This window comes from Garra rufa, chromosome 10 (assembly GCF_049309525.1).
Source record: "Garra rufa chromosome 10, GarRuf1.0, whole genome shotgun sequence".
NCBI lineage: Eukaryota > Metazoa > Chordata > Actinopteri > Cypriniformes > Cyprinidae > Garra > Garra rufa.
This window is the reverse complement of record NC_133370.1, coordinates 34,129,425-34,152,033: the sequence shown is the minus strand read 5'-3', so window position 1 is coordinate 34,152,033 and position 22,609 is coordinate 34,129,425. Positions and strand designations below refer to the sequence as shown.

The 22,609-nt window shown below is 39.0% G+C and overlaps 1 protein-coding gene across 9 annotated transcripts in view; it reads right to left on the bottom strand.

Moving 5' to 3' along the window:
• ptprfb (protein tyrosine phosphatase receptor type Fb) overlaps positions 1 to 22,609 on the bottom strand; it is a 224,462-nt gene that overhangs the window by 18,572 nt on the left and 183,281 nt on the right. For all 9 annotated transcript variants that reach the window (XM_073848873.1, XM_073848876.1, XM_073848878.1 and 6 more), the window contains 5 exons: positions 22,122 to 22,203; positions 21,478 to 21,705; positions 15,315 to 15,475; positions 9,871 to 9,983; positions 5,131 to 5,228 (listed from right to left, as the gene is read on the bottom strand). In XM_073848873.1, the coding sequence (XP_073704974.1) occupies positions 5,131 to 5,228; positions 9,871 to 9,983; positions 15,315 to 15,475; positions 21,478 to 21,705; positions 22,122 to 22,203 (682 nt within the window). The remainder of the gene's footprint in view (positions 1 to 5,130; positions 5,229 to 9,870; positions 9,984 to 15,314; positions 15,476 to 21,477; positions 21,706 to 22,121; positions 22,204 to 22,609) is intronic.

Here is a 22,609-nt window from a genome sequence, read left to right as displayed (position 1 = left end):
TTTGCTCTCTTTTTGAAAATGTTTGTTTTTTATTTTTCCCGCTATCACAGAGGTGAGCTGTAAGGGCGCTGACAGAAGGGGCCCGTGAGTTACAGCTGTATTTTTTACAGTCACACAGCACTCTGTACCCAGAACAGAACGGGGTGTTTGGAGGCTGACGAGAGCCGTTTTGAGGGCTGGTCCGGCTTGAGCGAAACTTGACCCTTTCCTCTTCCTGTCCTTTAAATCAGGAAGACGCTGGAGGCGCCTGGTCCAACACAATCTTGGGTCGGGGTCCCTGACGTCTAGGAAACGGGTAGCGTCTGGCCGAGCGGGAGCGCTGACGTGGCTCCGCCTGGGGGGCTGGCTGAGTAGCAGGCCGGGCGGTCTTTGCAGGCTGCTGAGTCGGAGCCGGTTTAGGACGACTAGGAGCCGTTGCAGAGCTTGTGCGCTTCGGCAGGAAGTGTCGCATGGCCTGGGACGACTTCTGAGCAGCGGTGAAGCGCTCCGCGAACCCCTCTACTGCTGGACCGAACAGACCGGTAGGAGAGATGGGGGAGTCAAGGAAGGCGACTTTGTCAGCGTCCTTGATTTCCGTCAAGTTAAGCCATAAGTGGCGCTCCAGCACCACCAAGCTGGCCATCGATCTACCAATCGCCTGTGCCATCATCTTAGTTGCACGCAACGCCAGGTCGGTCGCGCTGCGTAACTCACGGAACGCAGCGTCATCCATACCAGCCTCATCCATACCGCGGAGGAGTTTTGCCTGGTAAACTTGGAGGACCGCCATAGAATGCAGTGCTGATGCTGCCTGTCCAGCCGAAGAATAAGCCCGTCCAGCAAGGGCTGAAGTGGTCCTGCATGGCTTGGACGGGTGAGTTGCCTTTGCCTTCCAGCCGATGGCAGTGGGCGGGCACAGATGCGCGGCCACAGATTCATCCAGGGGGGGCAACTTGTCGTATCCTCTTTCTTCAGCGCCGTCGACCGTCGTGAGGGCGGAGGAAGAAGAGGTACGAAGAGGTAGCTCTCTGAAAAGAAAGCCAGCCGCGAGCGCAAAGAGGCGAGACTCATGTCCCTGCAATGGGAACAATCTGTCTCAGCGAGCGCAGCCTCGGCATGGGCGGAGCCCAAACACGAGACGCACTCAGCGTGACTATCAACAGCGTGCAGAGGGGCTCTGCACGAGCGACAGAAACGCCGTGGCATTTGCAACAACGCCAATAAAATTTGCTCTTTTGGAATAAGCTTCTTCTATCGCCGGATCACGGCAGGGAATCGCTGTCAGCTGCTTCAAGCGTCAAAGGACGAGCAGGCGGATCCACTGTGAGGCTCTTCAACGGCGAGAGGCTTCTTTCTCGAGCGAAGGTCAGTCAATGTCAGCAAAGATGTGAAGTCGTCGCTGAAGGAGAAGGATCTGAGATCCTGTGGCGAAATGCACGCTTATATAGCCGAATTCTCCGCCCCTTTTGGCGCGTTCGGGCGCGAATCATTGCCACAGGCTCGTGCAGCTCCGCTGCCGAGCCATTGGTTTGTTTTCATCTCACTGCACAAACCAATGGTCTTGCAGTTACACTGCGTTATTGAAATACTTCAGTCTCAGGAGAAAAAGGAGCTTTTTCCCCATAAGCGTCTTACGAAGCAGTACGAGTGTAGTATCGACAGGGAACAACACTCACAAACGGGAAGCAGAAAATGTTTCATATACAACTTGCATATGAAAAGGTTAATTTGATGTTCCTGTGGCTCCAATGAAGCATGGTGCTAGAAACACCAAGAAGTCATATGTTTAATACCCAGGGAGCAAACATACTGACAAAAATATTCCTGCACCTGTAAGTCACTGTGGATGAAAACATCAGTCAAATGAATAAAATGTACATTTTCAGCAAGAAATGAAAGATGCACTTGCATCTGCATTGAGCTGGATACTGGATCATTCTGACTTCAGAGGATTACACAAGGGGCTAGGGGTGGGGTAACACTCTCTCCCTTTCCTTCTCAAGTCACAGGTCTCCCCGGCTCAAATGACACCGGGTCGTATCTAAACATTGATCGACGGCAATATGCAGCAGCTTGCTCGGCCAGTCAATAATGTCACGGGGTCTCTTGTTATACAGCATTGATCTGCCTGTTCTGGACAAGGCTCTGGTTGACTCAGTGTCCATCAACCTCCACACCTTTCACCTGATTCGGGATACCGTCAGCCTCCTCGGATCCTTTCAAACTTCTTCGCTTGTTTTCGATGCCTTCTTGAGAGCCTCTGTAAGCTGCCATTAAGCACTCTCTCCAAAACATAACTGGTTTTAAATTTCCACATATAATGTAATGCTCAAAGGTAAACAGCAACTCAGCACTCAATATAAATAAATAGCCATATTGAAGTATCTGACATGCTAAGTGTTTCTCTGCCAGTTTATCGGCAAGCATCTTGGAGGAACATTTACTTTGCCGTAAGCTTTCGCACGCAAGTACCAGGTAATGTGCGAATAAGACAGCTGGAATGCTGACTGGCAGTGCTCGGCAAACAAGGGGAACAAATATGAGCTGTCACTACATGAGATGACAAGCTTGAGAGATGCGGATAATGATAGCGGTGGGAGGTGAGTGCCGGCTCCTATAAAAAGCTTCGGCTCTAGTGGGTTGACAAACATAAGCTCGTTACTGGTGAGAATCAGTGTCTGATGGGAGTGTTAGCTATTGCTATTGCCACCAGTCAAGCTGAGGAGTGATCTACAGAGCACCTAAAAGCCAGGGAGGAAATGTTGGGACACACTCTTCAAATTCTAGCTCATGTTTATGCAGGGTAAATAGTGTAAAAACAACTGACTACTGGGTTAAATTAGTACATAAATCTACAAGTTGTCATACTGGTTTTATGTACAGATCGACTCTAGGGTTTAGTCACAGTTTTGTCAAATGCAAGTAGCATCTCATTACAAGGCAGAGGAAACAAGAGGTTGAGTATCTTTGGCAGATATGAGCAACAGAGAGACAATGAAACTGAGCAACGGATGTATTTTGCACGAAGCCAATAAACGTGCTGGTGTCCCACTGCCTTACTCATGCTGGCAGGACTAGGCTACTCCCATTGGCCCAAGCGGAACCATCTGTCCCCTTGAGAGGGGGCCTTCCTTGACAGGAGGACATGACATCACGACATGCCAAGAGCAGGTTGTGAGCACCGCCTGGCTACAGAGGGCTTGTGTGGTGAAAACCACAAACGCAATGGAGGGAGTAGAGATTTGTCACATATGGCTGCTGAAACAGCTCGACCCGTCCCTCAAAGTGTCACTAAACATCTGTAGAGAGGAATGAATAATAGGAGGTCTATAAAAAGAACAAATCCTTGTCGTCTTTTATATATATATATATATATATATATATATATATTTCCACAGGCACGTGCAATTACAGAAAAGAGGGTTTCGTTGGTTGGAGTGAAGTTTTAATTGCAGCTTTACTATAAATACAACTGTGATTGAATAAAAAGGAACCCGAAGTGAGACAAGAAGAGCAAAGAGATGTGTGATGCTGGCAAATCGGCAACTTCTTTGCTCGCAAACATCTCTAATGGGTCTCTTGGAAGAGTACAGACAAATCTGCTAATACATATTCGCCAAGTGTTTGTCAAAACCTCAACAGCAACTGGGTCAACACCGTTTGATCTTGTAATAAACAATTCCGCACCTTTAGGGTGACTGACTGTCATGTTAGTAATTGTATCGCTCTTAGCAAAAGGCTTTTTTCCCCAACATCGGTCTATGTGTATATTGACAATTTCTAGAGAGAGATCATGGAAAAATTAACATCTGCATATCTGGAAGAAGTAAGCGTGAGCAGCTGTCATAACACCGGATACAGGTGCTGTAAGCGTTGATAGCAGGAGAATGTACTAGATAACACCAAAGTGAGAAAAGTATGTGAGAAAATTGTTTAAAAGACAGACAAGATGCAACAAATTAACAAAAGAAACAAAATAAAAATGCCAAATAAGATTAAAGAATGGAAACCCAGAAAAAACAACAGCTGAAGTTTAAAAAGTTCCTAAAAGCACAACCAGCTAAAGTTTTGCTGAGTTTCTGCAGAGAAAGAACGATTAAAGGAAGTTCACTCTGGTAGCGACAACCTTCGACACTCACTGTCAAAAAAAACAAAGAACAAAAATTGTACCTTTGGGGTACAACAGCTTGTTACTTGTCACTCTTAAAAGTGCACCTTTGTGCCTTTTCTAGCCGTAAAAGGTGCATATTAGTGATCTTAAGGTACTACTAAGAACCCTTAAGGAGTAATTAAGGTACAGATGTGTTCCTCTGAGAGTACTGTCTGAGGTAACAAGCTGTTGTACCCCTAAGGGTACAAATTTGCACGATTTTTCTTTCATTTTCAACAAGAGTTGGCGATATCTAGCAACATGAGTGGAAGACACCGTAGGCGAAGCAAAAGAAAAGCTCAACTTTATGCAAATGAGCAGTTGTGGTGCCCAATTCTATTTTTGGACATCTACCTTCCTGCAAAGTTCAGGTCCAACTCTGCTCCAACACACCTGTCTGTAATTATAAAGTGTTTCTAAAGATCTTAATTAGCTGGTTCAGATGTCTTTCATTAGAGTTGGAACTCAAAGGTAGATCTTCAGAAAGAGAATTGGGTACTCCTGCTCTAAACTACGTAGGCAGCCAATCTTGCTTCGGAAGTTCCAAACCTGATCCAACACAACTGCCTGTAACTTTCAAGTTACCCTAAACATCTTGTTTAGATGGTTCATGTGTGTTTGAATATCACTTAAAAGAAAACTTTGCAGGAAAATGGTCCTCAAGGAGCAAGATATATTTGAGGTCAAAAGTTTACATCCCCTTTTAGAATCTGCAAAATGTTAATTATTTGACCAAAATAAGAGGGATCATACAAAATGCATGTTATTGTTTATTTAGTACCGGCCTGAATAAGATATTTCACATAAAAGATATTTACATATTGTCCAGTAGAGAAAAATAATAGTTGACCCCGCTCAAAAGTTTACATCCCCTTGATTCTTAATACTGTGTTGTTACCTAAATGGTCCACAGCTTTTGACCTCAACTGTAAGCAACCCCTATCCTAGAGATGCAAAATATTAGAGCTGCACTAGTTGAATAAGTTTAACTATTGTGCTACCTCATACTCCTGGGAAAATCGGAGGGCATCGTTGGCCTTGAGTCGCTCAATGTGGTCTGCCAGCTCGCAGACAGATATGGGAGGATGTTCCCTCATTCCTAAAAGAGAAAATAAGACAACAAGAAGTGGTGAGCAGAACACATCCCAGAGTATCACACCTGATGCATTGTATCGTCACAGCAGGGAGCAAGACTGTCAGTTTTGAGATGAGGAGGGCACGACATCAAGAGGTTCTTCTTGCACCTTGATGTGACACAATCCCTCTGTGAGATTAGTGCTGACATATGTTGTGTCCGCTTACGTCCATCCCCCAAACAAGCTCTGGATTTCTTGTCTGGGGGTCATCTTACTGCCAAAAACATTTCCCTGCCACTGTCAGCGCCTGTGAACGTATCAAGGCTACATGCTCAGCTGGATCTGAGGAAATGTTCAGCCTGTGTGTTGTTTGATGAGAAAAGGAGGGGGGTTTGTAATAGAGAGGATCTGTCATTAGGATTCCAGTGGTTGAGGATGAATGAGCAGGACTGGGATGCTTAATGGGACATGGTTGGGTATGATTCCCTATTATGAGTTCATTATGCCCATAGTGAGCACAGTAATGTCTGGACGAGCCCCCTGCCAGCTACTTCACGCAACCGTTACTGCGAGACAGTGGGCGGCAGGATCATGGGGCCACTCTCTTAATCAACAACACTGACGTGACGCCAAAATCTGGTAGATTGCTGACACATTTTATATTTCTTTGGTGGAATATGTGCTGTAACATATATGAGCTATATTTGCAACTTACGCACATTTTATCTGAATAGGGCTGATGTGAAGTTTTAGAAGAACAGTTTTACATTACAGGTAAGGATACTGTACATGTAAATGTAAAAGTTGAGAACTACTTGATGAATTAAGATATCTAGTCAACTTGTGGGACCACCATATGTACAGAATTTGACAAAGCAACATTAGGCAAGGACAAAAAACAGTAAAAAATTGATGGCTAATTTATAAGTAGGTATCACTGAATCCTGTATCCTTTTTAACTTTGTAGCACAAAAGTAGTACATAAATTACATAAATTCAGGCACATGCTATCATATTTTATATTACAAAAATGGCGTTTGCCATTTACATATAATTACCGCTGTTTTCTAGCACACAAATGAGACAAATGAGACGCATAGTATTCTGTATATTTAGAGGCTAATAGCGCAATAAGCTGCACCATAAGCACATTAAGTGAATACAGTCCATGCTACATCCATGTTAAACAGCAAGTTAATTAGGCAGTGAAGAGCTACATCCCAGCATGCAAAGCAGGGAAAGGCAGATTACGAGATGTCTGGAATTGAAATGAATGTCCAAGGTCATTAAAGTGAAAATGTAACCTAAAATGTATGGATATGGGACTGGAAACGTAACCTTGCTGCTACATTTAAGACAGTGGCAGGAAATGAAGTAAGAATATGGGCATGTGTGTCCATAACACAATAAACATACATAACATACTCCTGCAGTTAATGCAGGTACAACACAAGGTATTCCTGTCTGAGATATGGGTGTTCTTCAATTAGGGCACTAGAAAACACCTTTTTCACATCAGCTATGTTCACCAGTGGGCATACATGCATTACAGGATAATTATGTCGTTTTTTTTATTCTGAATCATCATAAACAGGATATCATTCACCACAAATACAACTTTTATCATATCCCAGTTAAAGAATTTTTTTTAATCTTGCCTTTTTCCTTGCCATTTTAGAAGGCAATTTTTTTATAATATCCTAATTGCACATAATTAAATTAACACATAAACACAGTTCACACATAACAACTTTACTCACATGTGATATTACCTTAATTTTTCTTTTTTTAATCACACATCACATTTATCCTACTGCTGATAATATTAGCAAAATTGCTGGTTGTAATGGAAAGATACCGCAACTAATGGACAGTCATGAATTGTTAATTTTTTTCACACGATGAAGATTAACATTGCTTTTTTTAATATTTAGTTTTATAAGCGTATAATTATTAATTTTTTCATATTAGGATTTTTATATTTTAAGGGGTAAAACAATGTTTACATAAAACATTTAAGGGCCATTCTTTAGAATTGGTGCAAACTGAAAGTATTCAAATCTTAGATGTTTACTAAGATCCTTCTATTATCTATTGAAACCCACAATAATATTTAAAATATTAGTAAGCTCAATATAGTTTAAATCATAATTTACTGGGTACTTTCAACTGGGAGGTGGCTGTCCCGAATCCTAACCGCTATCTTTTTGATTCTTTAAAAAAATGAAGTTAAAAAAATATATATTTTATATTTTCTTTGTAAATTAGAAAACTTCATCTCATTACCGAAACTGTCCATTGGCTGAGACTGATTTTAACTACACCCCTAAATTCATAATCAGGAAATGCTCATGTGTCCCTCTCTCTCATAGCTACAAGGTGTGAGTAGATAGTAGTCCTATCATTTTAAGGTAAATGTGTTCAAAAGTCTGAGAAATCTATGTGCACCTTTAAGGAACGTCACTGCCAAACATCTTTTTTTCTGCAATTAGGCAGTTTTTGGGAGTTATTCCATAACATTTAGTTTTTATACAATATGTGTACCACTGTTCAGAACTGTGCTAGCTAACTATGTGCTGATTTTGCATCTTTGAGCTAGGTTCAAAAGTATCTAAAATAGTCACTACTGAAACCGAAATTTTGAAAACAAAATATTTGGTTTCGGTAGTGACATCTTTATTTTTTTTGGGTGTTATCCCATGAAATTGTCCCTTTTAAAACAGTCACGACCGAAACATGTCATTATTGTTTCGTTCGTGACAAAAGGGAACACACAGACAAATAAATGTTAGTACAGTGTTGCATTTTTTTGTATTTTAGAATGTTTTAGTAGTGTTTGCAAGTTAAAATTGATATGGTCGTTACCAAAACCAAAAGTGCAGTCACTACTTTAACATGAAATGTTTTGTCATAAAAAGGATAGTGAATTATCAAGTAAGATGTTATGAAAGTGATTGTTTCAATGTATATTCAAACTAATTAATTAATTGATTTAAAATACAATAATTCTTAATTTACACTTAAAATATTGTTAAAAATGTAATTGTTATTTATTTACCTCTGAAAAATGTTAATAAAATAGGAAAAAATAAATAAATAATAAAATATATATTTACAATCTAGATGTAAGCTAAATCTTAATAGGTCAATATAAGCCTTCTAATTAAAATATTATTACTGTGAAAGGACAAATATTCCAAAACTTTCTGAAAATACAATATGAGAATAAACTGCTGCACAATGACTAGAAATGTGTACCTTGGATATTAAACAATTTACATACATACAAATTTTTACATACAGATTTTTTTTTTTTCCCCAAGACGTTTCCAACTCTGACTTTGAACTAATTCTGTAGAATGGCCCTTAGAAAAGTTGCCAAAATACAGGAAGGCATAATAAGTTTCCAAAACTATTTTAATGTAACCTTCAAATAACCAAAAGAAAAAAAAGTAATAATAAAAACAATACCCCCAAAGCATAAAAGTACCTGTAGCAGAAAAAACCCTATATTAATATACCCTCACATAATTTGTACTCATAAACAACACAAAAACAACTCAATCCAGTGTTTCAAAAATTAATCAAACGCTGAAATGTGAAGTGCGCTTGTAGCCACTCTGCTGCCATATGAAAACCGCTGGCTATGGCAGCAGGGATTCACGGTAAGAGAGCTGTATGGCTGTTTTGCCTGCGGTAATTATGTGCTCTTCAGGACTGAAAGGGTCTGTAATAACCTGGCTCGACTGCCACCGCTCAGCTATTAGAGAGAGAGGCAGGCCTGACATTTTCTCTTAGCGTCACAGATCTGCCTCTCACTCACCTTGGGAATGGAAAGCAGGAAGGCTAATTAACAAAGAGGGGTTGAAAGAGTGCAAGAGGCCTTTGGGTGAATTGAGTCCATATAAGACACTCCAAGGAGATGAGACGGTAAATGGAGGAACTGGAATGAACAGCTGATTTCAGAGCCATCAAAAGACAAATACTAATGTGCAATATAAAGCAGAGTGCTTCATAATGCTTTCCTACAGTTACTGCTTATTTAGTATTTAGTATACTCACACTGAAATGTTAAACACCTGATGAAAACACCTTACAATGTTCTAAAACTTCTATATTTAAATAGCAATATATTTATTCAAATTAAAATAAATATCAAAACCACATAACAGCCTTTCTGTATAGCAGCTAATATGTGGCTTTCAGATTCAGTGTTATGACTGAAAGCGGCTCCTCTCTCTTGCTGTTTTTACGGCTGTGGTGGGCAGTGAAGATTGGAAGATACGTACAGCAGTGATAGATCATTCTGATTACAAAGACGTGCTGTCACTTCAATCACTGTGTGCCTGCATGTGCGCATACACATCCTGTTTATGCTAAATGACACATTTGGTGGCATATGCTGACGTGTGTTTGTGTACAGAAAAATAATATCAGGGTTACTGAACAAGATACAGATGATATAGTACAATGGATGGTGTGCATGCATTGTGTATGTAAGGAAGAGGCTGAATTTGTGTTTGTGCATTGTGCATATGGTGATAAGCTCAAATATCACACTCTGAGTCAGAGGAAGAGTGCAAGCGTACATATGGTGGAGAACACATGGGGCTCTGGCAAACTGGTAGTGTGTGGCTACAGTACATATGGTGTACGGTGTGTTACCTGGTGTTTGGTAGTTGAGTCTCCTCATTTCTACAGGATCAGACGAGTTGGCCAGAAGACAATCCTTTACACCACTAGAGTGATCATCTTTCGGTAGGGGGGATGCCCTTTTCCTGTAAGAGCAAAATGGAGTCTGCGTGAGTGCTTCTGTTTGACACATTCAGACCATGTCAGACCAACCAACAGATTCGAAAGATATGAAATAGACAACAAAAACTGACAAAACAGATAAATTAAAGAGTTTTGAGGGATGGGACGGTGAAATGTGGACATCAGCATTTCCACAATAAATTAACATCTATTAAACACTCTTCTGACTACAATTTTGTCTTTTGTGTTGACGACTCAATACATGATTTGAGAATTTGCTTGGACAAAATGTTATATTGTCGATTATATTGTATTAATTTATTATAGTCTACTGTTTGGGGTCAGTAAGGTTTTTTATAATTATTTTTTTTAGTATTAAACTGATCAAAGAAAGCATTAAACTGATAAAAAGATAACAGTAATTTACAAATGATACAAAAGATTTCTTTCTTTCTTTTGAACTTTTTATCAAAAAAAAAAGAAAAAAAAAAAAGAAAAAAGCTGTACAACTGTTTTCAGATTCTAGATTTTCAAATAGTTGTATCTGTGCCAAATATTATATCAATCAGCTTATTTATTCAGCTTTATTTATAATATAATATAATATAATACAATACAATACAATATTTTGGTTAGTTCTCCTGAAAATAAAAGGATATTTATTATATCTCTATACATCCACATATAAAAGCTCTATTTGCCAAAAAAAAGTATACTAAAGTCTACAGAGGACCTCAAAGCTAATAGAGGTCGACAACAAGCCGCAAAACTCCAAATTTGTTTTCATGGGGTCTTTAAGACAACAAATTAATCAGTCTAAAAAGCACGAGCTTCATTTCCTATAAAGGCTTCACTGCTTTTAGAGCACATTAGGAAATCCCTTTGGGATATGAAGGGGTCACAGTGATCCAAAATAAAAGCCAAATAGTGTGTTTGTTCAGCGCCTCACTCGATTCTGTTAGCAAGCTTACTAAATATTCAGGGTGCAACGCTCCTTGTTTGTGGGGAAAACAAGGCGACTAGGTAATTAGCACATCAGCTGGATGGCACAACACCGGTAATTACGCCACTGTAGCACCTGCACTCCCGAGTGCGCTCTTCCAGCAGGTAAAGCTGTCGTGAGCGCACACACACAGAGACGCAGAACATCTGTCAGTGGAAACCCATCCTTAGACACACGGACACAAATCCCTAACCAAAATGGGAGAGCCAACTGCATGGGAAATTTCACATCTCACTGCACTCAATTTGTAAGGTTCTGAGCACAGTTTTCGAGCTTTCATAAAGCCCGAAGAGCTCAAATGAGGCTGACACCAGTGAGGCGGGCCACACCGAAGGGTTTTCAGCATATGCCGTTTAACAGAGCTGGGTGTACTGCATCGCTAATCACTAGAGCGCTGGACACGTAACCCCTCGCCTCCATTGTACGTACAGTAAGTCTCAGCACGCTTCAATTATTCAGATTGGAGTTAATACATATACACCAGAGGCTAAAAGGATCCATTTGTACTGGGTTCAGAATAAAACGCAGATAAAAATAACAGAAAATGGCCATTTTACTCTGTGAGAGAGAGCGTATGCGCGTGAGAGAGATATTTCATACATTAGCCAGTAAGAAGGAAGGAGAAAAAAAATGAAACAGAACAGTTCGGTGGAGGGAAATGTCAGCTTTGAAGACGAGAACATTTCTATTTCGGCAGCCGCCGGGCTGGCATTTCCTTTACAATGGGCCATTCAGGGCTCAGGTGAGACAGCAGAAAGGCTGACTGCACACACTCAGTCTGAGTGACCTTCAGGAGGAGGTGAAGGATCAACACGAACAGAATCAACACAGCACGGCAAAAAACCCAAAAATAAAACATCACGATCACAACAGCAAGCATGCACCACTGTAACGAAGTGAACCCAAAGGACTGGAGCTTTTCAAGGACAGCAGGGTGTGAGGGGTAAACTACTGTCAATCTCTATTCAATTTCAGCCAACATCTTGTTTTGGATGAACCAAACGGACAGTCATTCAAAACAACACGCTAATGAACAGTAATATGTGCGGTCACACCTGCACACCCTGCAGCCTGTGAAGAGTGAGACGGATGACACTTCTGAAATGAAAACTGTGACAGAAAGACACCTGGCCATGATCTGAAGGTACCTACCTCTCCTGTTTGCTGCATTTGTACGGAGTGGAGGAAGGAAGAGACACGTGATTAGTGGCTGTCAGACACCCAGAGACCCAAGTGAGTTGTGCTGCTAACCTTGCGGTTCAAAAACAACTTGCAGAAATCTGACTTTGTGTTTGAAGACAGTGATTTAAAAAGAGGAAATGAATGGGTACTTATATAAAATGACTGACTGACAAAACCCTAGACTTTGCCTAAGCTAATGAATATTAGGTAGGTGATTCAACATCTTTTCTGTTCACATTCAGGAACAAAGTAAAAAAAAAAAATCGATGAAAACCTAGTTTATGTAACATTACAAAAGTTATTTATGTACGAACTAGTGCTGTCAAATGATTAATCGTGATTAATCGCATCCAAAATAAAAGTTTTTGTTTACAGTTTTTTGTTATATATATGTATATAAATACACACACATGCACATTTATATTTATTTTATTTATTTTTTTATTTATTCTTAATCTAAACATGACATATTATCCACTGCTTTAATTTATATCTAAACATATAGGGAGTATTGTTAGATAATATTTACTTAATCTCTTATTTTCAAATTGAGATTACTTATGCCATCATCTAAAGCTCAGACTAATCATTAAAATCATTGTTAAATCTAAAGTTTAGCAAATCTCAAAATATACTTTGCATAATGTTCATTATAATGTTGTGATGCCTAAATTCTCTTGTAGCATTTAAACTGAGATTTTAGTGTAGAATTTTAATATCATCTGTTTAACATTTATCAGCGATGGCAAGAGATTATCTGTTTCAGCAGAAGTATTAATACTACTCATCCCTACATAATTAAATGCTAATTTAAACTGAAAACTTAAAGAAACTGATTCTTTGTTAAAAATCTAATACATCTCATTTGTGATCAGATTTTGAAAAAATAAATAAATAAAAATAAAAGTTGTGTAGCACTAGAGCATCCAGTGGTAGGAACTCCTGCTAGCACCAAACAATGCAACACAGCTACTTGAGACCTCCAGCAACAACATAACTCTCAGTGTGAACAGGAGAGAGAAAGTTAAGGCCAGCAGTGAAAGGCCAGTTATCAGTTCTGCAGGCGTACAATAGCAGAGCTACTCGCTGGACTATCTGGCTCGCAGCGGTGGGCAGTGGAAGATGACAGCTTTTAGAATAGCATCAGCAGGGTGTGGCGGCACAGCCACATAACCGCTCGCCTGCCGAGACTGAAAGCTGACGCTGCCGTTTCACTGCTGCATCTTCGCTCGGGAACGGCCTCAATTTGAGTCACTGCAAAGCTAAAAGAGTCCTGCACCATCAGGGGGGCTGAAATGGTGGATTTGTGTTGAACGCTGAGAAAATCAGAGCAAAACAAATGCAAGGTTTGCTCAGAAGTAAGGGATTTTACTAAGACGGGCTGGAGGGAGTATTAGTAAGTACTGTATCAGCGTTGTGAATGGGACCACCGGGTCACGCCGTGAGCTACATGTCTGCCTTATTCGGCTGAGTCAAGATGTCATTATGAATAATGTCCTCATTTTGTTCTCTCCACGGAAAAGCTAGCTAAAATTAGCCACATCTTGTTCCATGTACAAAGCAGCCCTGAATTCAGAGTCATGCCGACAATGATGTGTAGGGGTGCATTTCATCTGAAAAGAGACCTTCAAAGAGGCTGATATTTGTCTTCATCACTTTGAGAGAGAAGGTCTCAGAGAGAGAAAAAAAAGGTGGGCACACTTTAAACCCTGATCAAAACTGAAAACTAGGACCGTCAATTTATATAATATATTGAGAAATACTGATTGAGAAACACCCCAAATAAAGATAATTCAAAAGACAAGCGATTATAAAGTCAGTGAATCCAGTTATTGCAATAGGAATCCACGCAATCAGATTTCGCATGTGGGCAAAAAAAGTTCCCCACAAAGATTCTGCAACAGGTTAATTAACCAACGGAAAGCTGCTTGGTTTGAAAGTGATGTGAGCTGTTAATATATTGCTACGTTATAACCAAGTAATAGATGAGAGCCAACATTATGAATTTTAACTTCCACTTTTTTAAAGTTTTTAAACTTTTTTAAAGGTGAACCCTGGGTATTAAGACTTCTATAGTTTGTTATAACATAAATTATGTGTCTTACTGAAATATGTAGTAGAAAACCCAAGAAAGATTAGCATTATTTGAAAAAAACACATTGTTATATACATATTTTGGACTAAGGGGGGTGCCATTATTTTGATTACGTAGAACGATTGCACTCTGTGAGCTACTGACACTGAGCTACGCTATTTTTACTGCAACACAACTCGGAATACACAATTTGGAAAACAAAATACTGATAAAACGATCACAGCTAATGTGAAAGAGCTTATAGGTGGCGACGGATATTATCGTAGGCTTAAACCAAATGGCGTACCATTGATTTTCCCCACTAAGTCTAAACGCAATATGAAATATCGAGTGAAATCGGCACTGAGAAACTCCTTCAGTGGCTGCGGCGTCATGACAAGCGTCGTATTGTTTACATTGTTAGTAAACTCTTTCAGTAGCTGTGGTCTACTAAAAGCCTCAAATGCATCAGAGCTAAAGTGGAGAGAACACAGACTCGGGTCTTTAGAAAGTTTTATTGGTCCACAGGCATCTTCCCATTCTTTTCTCCTGTTCTTATCGCTAGGAAAGCAGTGAAGACCTTCTCTTCGCTTCTCTTGTTGTCCTTTGACTGAAAATTACAACCAAAAGCCGCTTCAGTGTGGCATCGTATCTGCATTTTATTTTCCAAGTTGTGCATTCTCAGTTGTGTTGTGGTAAAAATAGCAACAGATAGTGCCAGTATCTCACAGAGTGTAATCAAAATAATGGCGCCCCCCATAGTCCAAAATATGAATAAAACTATGTGGATTTTTATACTTTTATAGGTTTTCTACTATGTATTTTAGTAAGAAACATCATTGATGTTATATTAAGCCATACAAGTCTTAATACCCAGGCTTCCCTTTAAAAATAACTAACAATAAAAATGTGCACAGGGTTAAGCTCGAAATGTAAAACATTATTCTTGGATGAGACGTCCACGTTTAGGAAAAAGGTGGATTGACAATGAATACACCTTTCACACTGGCAACTCTGTTGAATGATAAAGCAACAGTGAATCTTTATTTATCACTGCTGCTGGCAGAAAGGAGTGATGGGAAAACTCTTGCTCACCTCTTGAAGAGCAGGATGGCGATGACTATGATGATGATGAGCACTACGGCAAGAACAGGACCCATAACCCAAAGCATCTCAGGCTGGTCCACACTGGGCTGCATAACGCTTTTATCCTGCACCATGATGGAGTCTGAGTATGGGCTGGCTGAAAAGGTCCGCTACAGTGAAAGAGAGTTTGAGTTAGTCCACAGAGAGTCTAACAAGTTAAACAATAATTATGGCTGAAGAGAAGCTTGTGTAGATGTGATAGTTTTCTTGATGTTCTTAAAGACCTCATTAAATCAAATAATAGGTAAGCTAAAGTATTATATTATATTATAATATAAGGATATACAGTCAAACCAAAAATTAGTCAGACACCAGATATAATTTTTTTTTTCACTAGTGGGTTCTGGACACTACAGTTCATTTATGTGAGGATAGCAAAATACAATAAAATGTGACATATTATACCCTAAAAATTCTTCATACAGTGGACTACCAGTAAAATTGGGACCAAAAATTTGATTTGACACTTTCACCTGACCATGTTTTGTTACAGTACATACCTTTCTATCAAAGTTATCTGACATTATCAAGATGAATTTGTTCTGACACAGTTTACTCTGAGTTCTTGTCATATTTTATTACCGTTTTCTAAACTATAGCGAATAAACTGTGATAATGTGAGAAACGTTGAAGGTGCCTGAATACATTTTGGATTGACTGTATAAATAACTCTTATTTCTATATTCTTAGCTGAAAGCAAAATCGATTTAATCAAAAATACAGTACAAACAGTAATATTGTGAAATCTTATTACAATTACAATAACCATTAACTTTTTTAATATAATTTAAATTGTTAACGTTTCAAGAAAATGCTGATTAGTAATTATATCACAATGTTTTTAGTTCTGGAAATCACAAATTTGAAACTCCCCCCAATTTTAGGTTTTCCAGGAGTCCTCTAACAATTGCTTAAATGAAAAATAGCATCCTATTAAAATAAAAATTCAAAACTGCACATAGCACATCCTCACATCTGTCTCCATGTCAGGCTAGGTTTCCCTTAATAAGGCTCCTCTTAACCCCTGCCGTACACAGGTTCACCTTTGATTAGCATAAGTCACACCTTTGAGTACATGTGACCATGTAGAGGAAGATTCACACAAGAAAAAAGGATTTTTTGTTAGAAGAACATAGAGGGAGAGGACCTGTGCGCTTTCTCTCTCTTTCTCTCTCTCTCTCTGGCTTTGATAAATGGAAGCTGAGGAGAGGAATCATATCCTCTTCATTAGTGCTCAAACCATGGTGATAGTGAGCTGGCTGGAGGGAGGGAGGGAGTGACAGGAAGAAAAAAGAGCCAGTGTGAAGGGACATAAATGAGACATCTCCCCGCTGTGCCCTCTTCCATGCATGCGCCATGGGACAGGTTCGTATTTTGCTTCACAAACCATCTGCGCTAAAAAGAAACAAGGAAAAAGAATGGAAAGAAAGAAAGGTGAAGAAAGATGGGCCTGTCACTACCGCTCCCTTTGTCTGCGTTGGGAGAGGCCATCCGCATGGACACTATTTCCCTGAGGGCCAAACCCCTTCGCCTTCCTCTCTTTCGCTATCTCTTTTCCTCCCGCTTCATCCCGTCACACAGAGCGGGGCTCCATAATCCGGATCACTTGCTTAGCTCAGCCTGACACGTCTAACAGCGCACAGATATTAATTGAAGAGATAAGCAGGATATTAGCTGGAGGAGAGTCATGAAGTCATGAAGACGTTGTGTTATCGCCACTACTCATATGACAATCTCACTGTTAATGTGGTGCTTTATGTGAGCGCGGGTGGTTATGTGTGTGCGATGTACTGGAAATATACATTTCACTGCATAATTGTGGCTTTTTATTTAACAACCCTGCTGAAAAAAACTGGGCTGAGTTTCCCAAAAGCATTGTAAGCCTATGTTGATCGTAGCTCCATTGGTTTTAATGTGTCTACGATGTTATTAGGCTTTTGGGAAACGGAGCTCTGTTCAACAGCTTAAGCTCAAGATAATTGTTGGAAGCTGTTTTTTGAAGGTTAAAAGTTAACTATCAGCTTTAACTGACTTGAGTTACCAGGTTTATTAGGGCTGTCAACAATCAGTTCAGTTGATCAACCCAGCTAAACAATGTAAAACCCGCCACCACCTTTTTTATACATTCAAATGGAGCTGGACTCTGGACCAATGAGAGTTCTCTGTGGGCGGGGCTACATATAATATATTATACATTAAAAATCTCACTGATCCCAAACTTTTTAGTTTTTAGCGGCTTTTTAATTCTTTTTGTGAAGCAGGAGACTTTTCTGCTCATCAAGGCTGCTTTATTTGATGAAAAATGCAGAATTTGTTTTTTAATATTGTGAAATGTTAATGCAATTTAAAATAGTGGTATACTTTAAAATACAATTTATTCCTGTGATGCAAAGCTGAATTTTCAGCATCATTACTCACATGATCCTTCAGAAATCATTAAAATATGCTCATTTATTATCAGTGTTGGAAACAGTTGTGCTGCTTAATATTTTTTTTGGAACCTGTGATACTTTCTTCAGGATTCTTTGACAAATAAAATGTTAAAGAAAACAGCATTTATTTAAAATAGTAAACTTTTGTAACAATAAACACCTCGTTCAAAGTTTGGGGTCAGTAATTTTTTTCTTTATTTCTCTCTTTGAAAGAAAGTAATACTTTTATTCAGCAAGGATGTGTTAAATTGATAAAAAGTGATAGTAAAGATATTGAAAATCGTTGTTAGAAAAGTTTTCAATTTGATAAATGCTGTTCTTTTTAACTTTTTATTCATGAAAGAATCCTGAAAGAAGTATCACAGGTTCCAAAAAAAATATTAAGCAGCACAACTGTTTCCAACATTGATGATAAAAGCAATAAGTCAGCATATTGGAAAGATTTCTGAAGGATCACGTGACACTGAAGAGTGGAGTAATGGCTGATGGCTTTGCATCACAGAAATAAATAATATTTTAAAGTATATTAAACTAAAAAGCTGTTATTTTGAATTGCAATAATATTTCATAATATCATTTTTTTAATGTATTTTTGATCATTCATATATATATATATATATATATATATATATATATATATATATATATATAGTAAATCCAAATAAGTAATAAATAAATATTTGAAAACATAGGCAATTTCTAGATCAACTACAAACAATTATTTTTCTCTCTCTTTTTTGTCATATCCACTTCTGCTCCAGCTTCTGTACTCTAGTTTAATAGCATTGCAGCACTGTGAATATTGTTGGTTCGCTTATGATAAATTGCTCATGATTTTCCTCATTTGCGAGTCGCTTTGAATAAAAGCTTCTGTTGAGTGATGAAATATAAATGTTAAATGTACAATTAGCCACATTACTGTATTACATTGATGAGAATGACATTTTTCACATCCCAGTAATGAGAATTTGAACATAAATGCCAATTTTAATGGTCCCAAAAATAGGCCTTTTTTGTGTAATAAAACATGAGCTAGACATTTCTTTGTGAGATTCCATCAGTGATTCAAAAATCTTGTTTTTATCCGTTGTACACCATGGTGCAATGCGTTTTCTACTGATGCTTTAGAGGTGAATGAAACGACAGCGTTCTGCTTCCTCTGGCGCTTTAACACAATTTGAGTACGACGTGTTAAAGGCAGTTAACGTCACTAATGTGTTTCATATTTCCTACAGACAAGGAGAAAAAAAAGCACACAAGAAAGCTGAATACTAACTAACGCAAAATCCATTGAGCGGATAAGGATGGGCGTGCGTCCTCAGGCAGAAAAGGAACGGTTAACGACATCATCTCAGCGCTGGGGTCTCAGTGCGGGCATTCTGCTAATGTAAACACTTTATCTGGCAGAAACAGCTCGGCCGCCACAGGCCCTCCTTCCTAACTTCACCAGCCAGCTGACGCTCTCTCTCTCTCTCTCTCTCTTGTTCTGCTTTTTTCTTATGCTTCTTTCTTTAAAAGTTCACCGTTCTCTAATGCTCCTTTTTCTTCTGAACATCTCTCGTCTTTTTTAACCTGCCAACGTGTTGTCTCTTGCTCCCGTTTAACGTAACATCTTAAGCTTGCTTGTCCGCACTTGTTTAAACAGATTCTGTTTACACATTCGATCTATCATCCGATTTCACACTCCTCTGGGCTTGTGTATGTGCCACGACTGATGCTTGTACAAAGCTAACATTCAATGCTGAAGAAGAACAGAACATTTCCCTAGCTTTAGAATGAGGAACATATTAAAAGGTATTATCAGCTCCTTATGGTAAATTCGACCCTGGACCACAAAACCAGTCATATGGGTCAGATTTTTGAAACTGAGATTAATACAGCATCTGAAATATTTGGCCAAGATACAACTATTTGAAACTCTGAAATCTGAGGGTGCAATAAAATCAAAATTTTGAGAAAATCGCCTTTAAAGTTGTTGTTGAAGTTCTTAGCAATGCATATTACTGATCAAAAATTAAATTTTGATATATTCACGGTAAGAAATTTACAGAATATCTTAATGGAACATGATCTTTACTTAAAATCCTAATGATTTTTGGCATAAAAGAATCAATAATTTTGACCCATACAATGTGTTTTTGACTATTGCTACAAATATACCTGTGCTACTTAAGACTGGTTTTGTGGTCCAGGGTCACAAATAAGTTCAGTTTTACATGCTAAAAGTTGATAGTTGTATAAATATTATTGTAATGTTAAGTATTATTTAAAAAAAATATATATATAAGCATTATTTCTAAAATATATTCACTTTTTATGTATATATTTCTTGTGTGTGTATGTGTTGATTTACTCATTTAACTTTCATTAAGATTTTTTAAGGATCATTTAATTTTATTTTTTAGATTGCTAAATAGCATTTGGTCACATTGTATTTTCTAGGTTTCTTGATTAATTATTTTTACCTAGTCATAGTCTGTAGTTTCAATCCCACACCTTAAAATGAATTTATGTATTTAATTTCATTTGTTTATTAATTTAACATTGACTGTTAAAATCATTATTACTAGTATTATTATTAAATAGCATTTGATCACATTTTATTTGGTGATTTTTGTGTTTATTTGTAAAATTGTTATTTTTGCCCAGTCCTAGCCTGTAGTTTTATTCCCAGTCCTACACTGTTTCTTCACTGCTTTTCAACAGACCTGTGTTTCTGTGCTGAGCTCCAGGCTTCATATGCACTAAAGGCCCCTATGCTAGAGCTCAGCTCATATCCGAGCTGTTCATTCATTTCCTATGACAGCTCCGCAGCAGGAGAGCTACTGGAGAGCCAGATTCGCAGGGCACAGCTGCATTAGATGTGGGGCGTTGGCCATTCCTCTGAGATATTATTCTCTGGCCAAGGACAAACGGCTAGACTTGTTCTTTTGAACCTTACATGCTCATCTAATCGTTCTCAAATCATCAGCATGCTTGTTTAATCTCCATTAGTTTAAGAGAATTCCAGGTATGGTCTCTGCAGATCAGGGTCGTCTCATGAAGTCCGAGGGAAAGAGTTAGGCCGGAAAGGTTGACGGAGTTAAGAAAGGGGAAGCAGGGCCTTTGAAGTGCTGAGTGAGGAAGTTGTCCTCCTCTTCTCATAAAACATGGCAGACAGATTAATGCCTAAGCTTTAGGGATACTTAAGAGTCAGCTTCAAGGGAATCAGGACAAGCCTCCGTGCTACCAAAGCCCTGCCACGCAAATCCATTCTCCTGCTCTTTCCACAGAGCCGAGATGGAGGAGCTCAAAGTGGCAAACACTGCTGACGCTATCATAAGAGGAAATTATGAATATTTATCCAACTGGTCCTCTGGAGGTCTGGGCTATAAGTTTCAGTGATGATTATTTTCAGGGCTGTGAGGGCGCTGAGTTCAAATCTTTGATTTGTTAGAGAAGCAGATGGAAAAACGGGGCTGAGGGAACCGGTGAGGCGTTTAAGCTAATGCTTGTTCGACAAACAAAGCTTATTGAGCTTTGCTGCTTATTAGAACAAAGCTTCAGTAAGACTCACAGAAAAACTGCTTGTGTGCCTGCAACTCAAGTTGAAATTTTCGGAGAAGCTAAAAGGACGAAGATAGAAGACACCAAAAATGTGAGGTTTCCACACTGTTCGACCAAATTACAAATCGTAGTACCTGCTTCTCATTGGCAGTAACGGGGTATTGGTCCTTGAGTTCTGCCATGACAAAGCACTGGTAGTGTTGGTTGTTAGGAAGGGGGCGGTTGTAGAAGCCGTTGTACATCTTTTCGTCACCCAAGGTGAAAGTGTCTGGAAGGGAGGGCAGCTTTGCAGCAATATACGGCCTAACAGTGTCTGCGTGACGTCGTCTCCTGAGCAGAGCTCCCTCACTAGACTCCAGCAGCTGAGGAAGAGATTAGACAGAGATGAATCAGTGCACCAGAAGTTCTCATTGTATAGAAACACTACAAATTACCAAATGGTCTTTTATTAATATATTTACAAGGGTATAAGTCAGCGAAACAACAAAAACAAACTTTCAATCTTTTAACCAATGAACTTCATGAATCACTTATGAGGGCCACTTACTGAAATGTAAAAATAGATAATATATTGTCATGTATATAATATAAAAAATATTATGTGTAAAAAATATTATGGAATGATTTCTGAATGATCATGTAACAAGAATGGAGTAATGGCTGCTGAAAATTCAAGGTTTACATGCCTAGAAATCACATTTTAAAAATTTCCCTGATATTCCCAGGTTTCCAGTGACCCTGGCAATTCTGGAAATAATAAAAAACAGGAATGACTCACCTCATCCAGCTCCATCTCGTCAGGATTAACCGATTTACGGGATGATGAAAGAGACCCAGGCACAACCACAATGTAGTACCACCTATACAGAAAACAACAATATTAGCATATACATCTCTACTAGTCTCAACTGCACTACAGCAACTTGAACAAGTGTCACTATTTATACCAGAAAAGGTTGCATATTTCAGCTGGTGGGAATTGAAAGCAGCTCTTTCCAGGTGTGTGAGTGTGTAGAAAAACTAATGACTTGCATTCTGGGTAATAGCTCCAGTTAATCATCTCAACACTACTGGTTTTAAATAATCAGCTCTATCTTTCAGAGCGTGAGTGAATGAAAAGAGAATGAGCTGTCAGGTGGTCCAGAGAAGCATAACTTTGGGAGAGTGGCATTCAGCTGCTCATAATAAGACTGGGGCCGAGGCTTTAATTTGGCTGGTGTCTGATACTAGAGGCATTTTCAAAATCAGCTCCAAGAAAAACTCTCT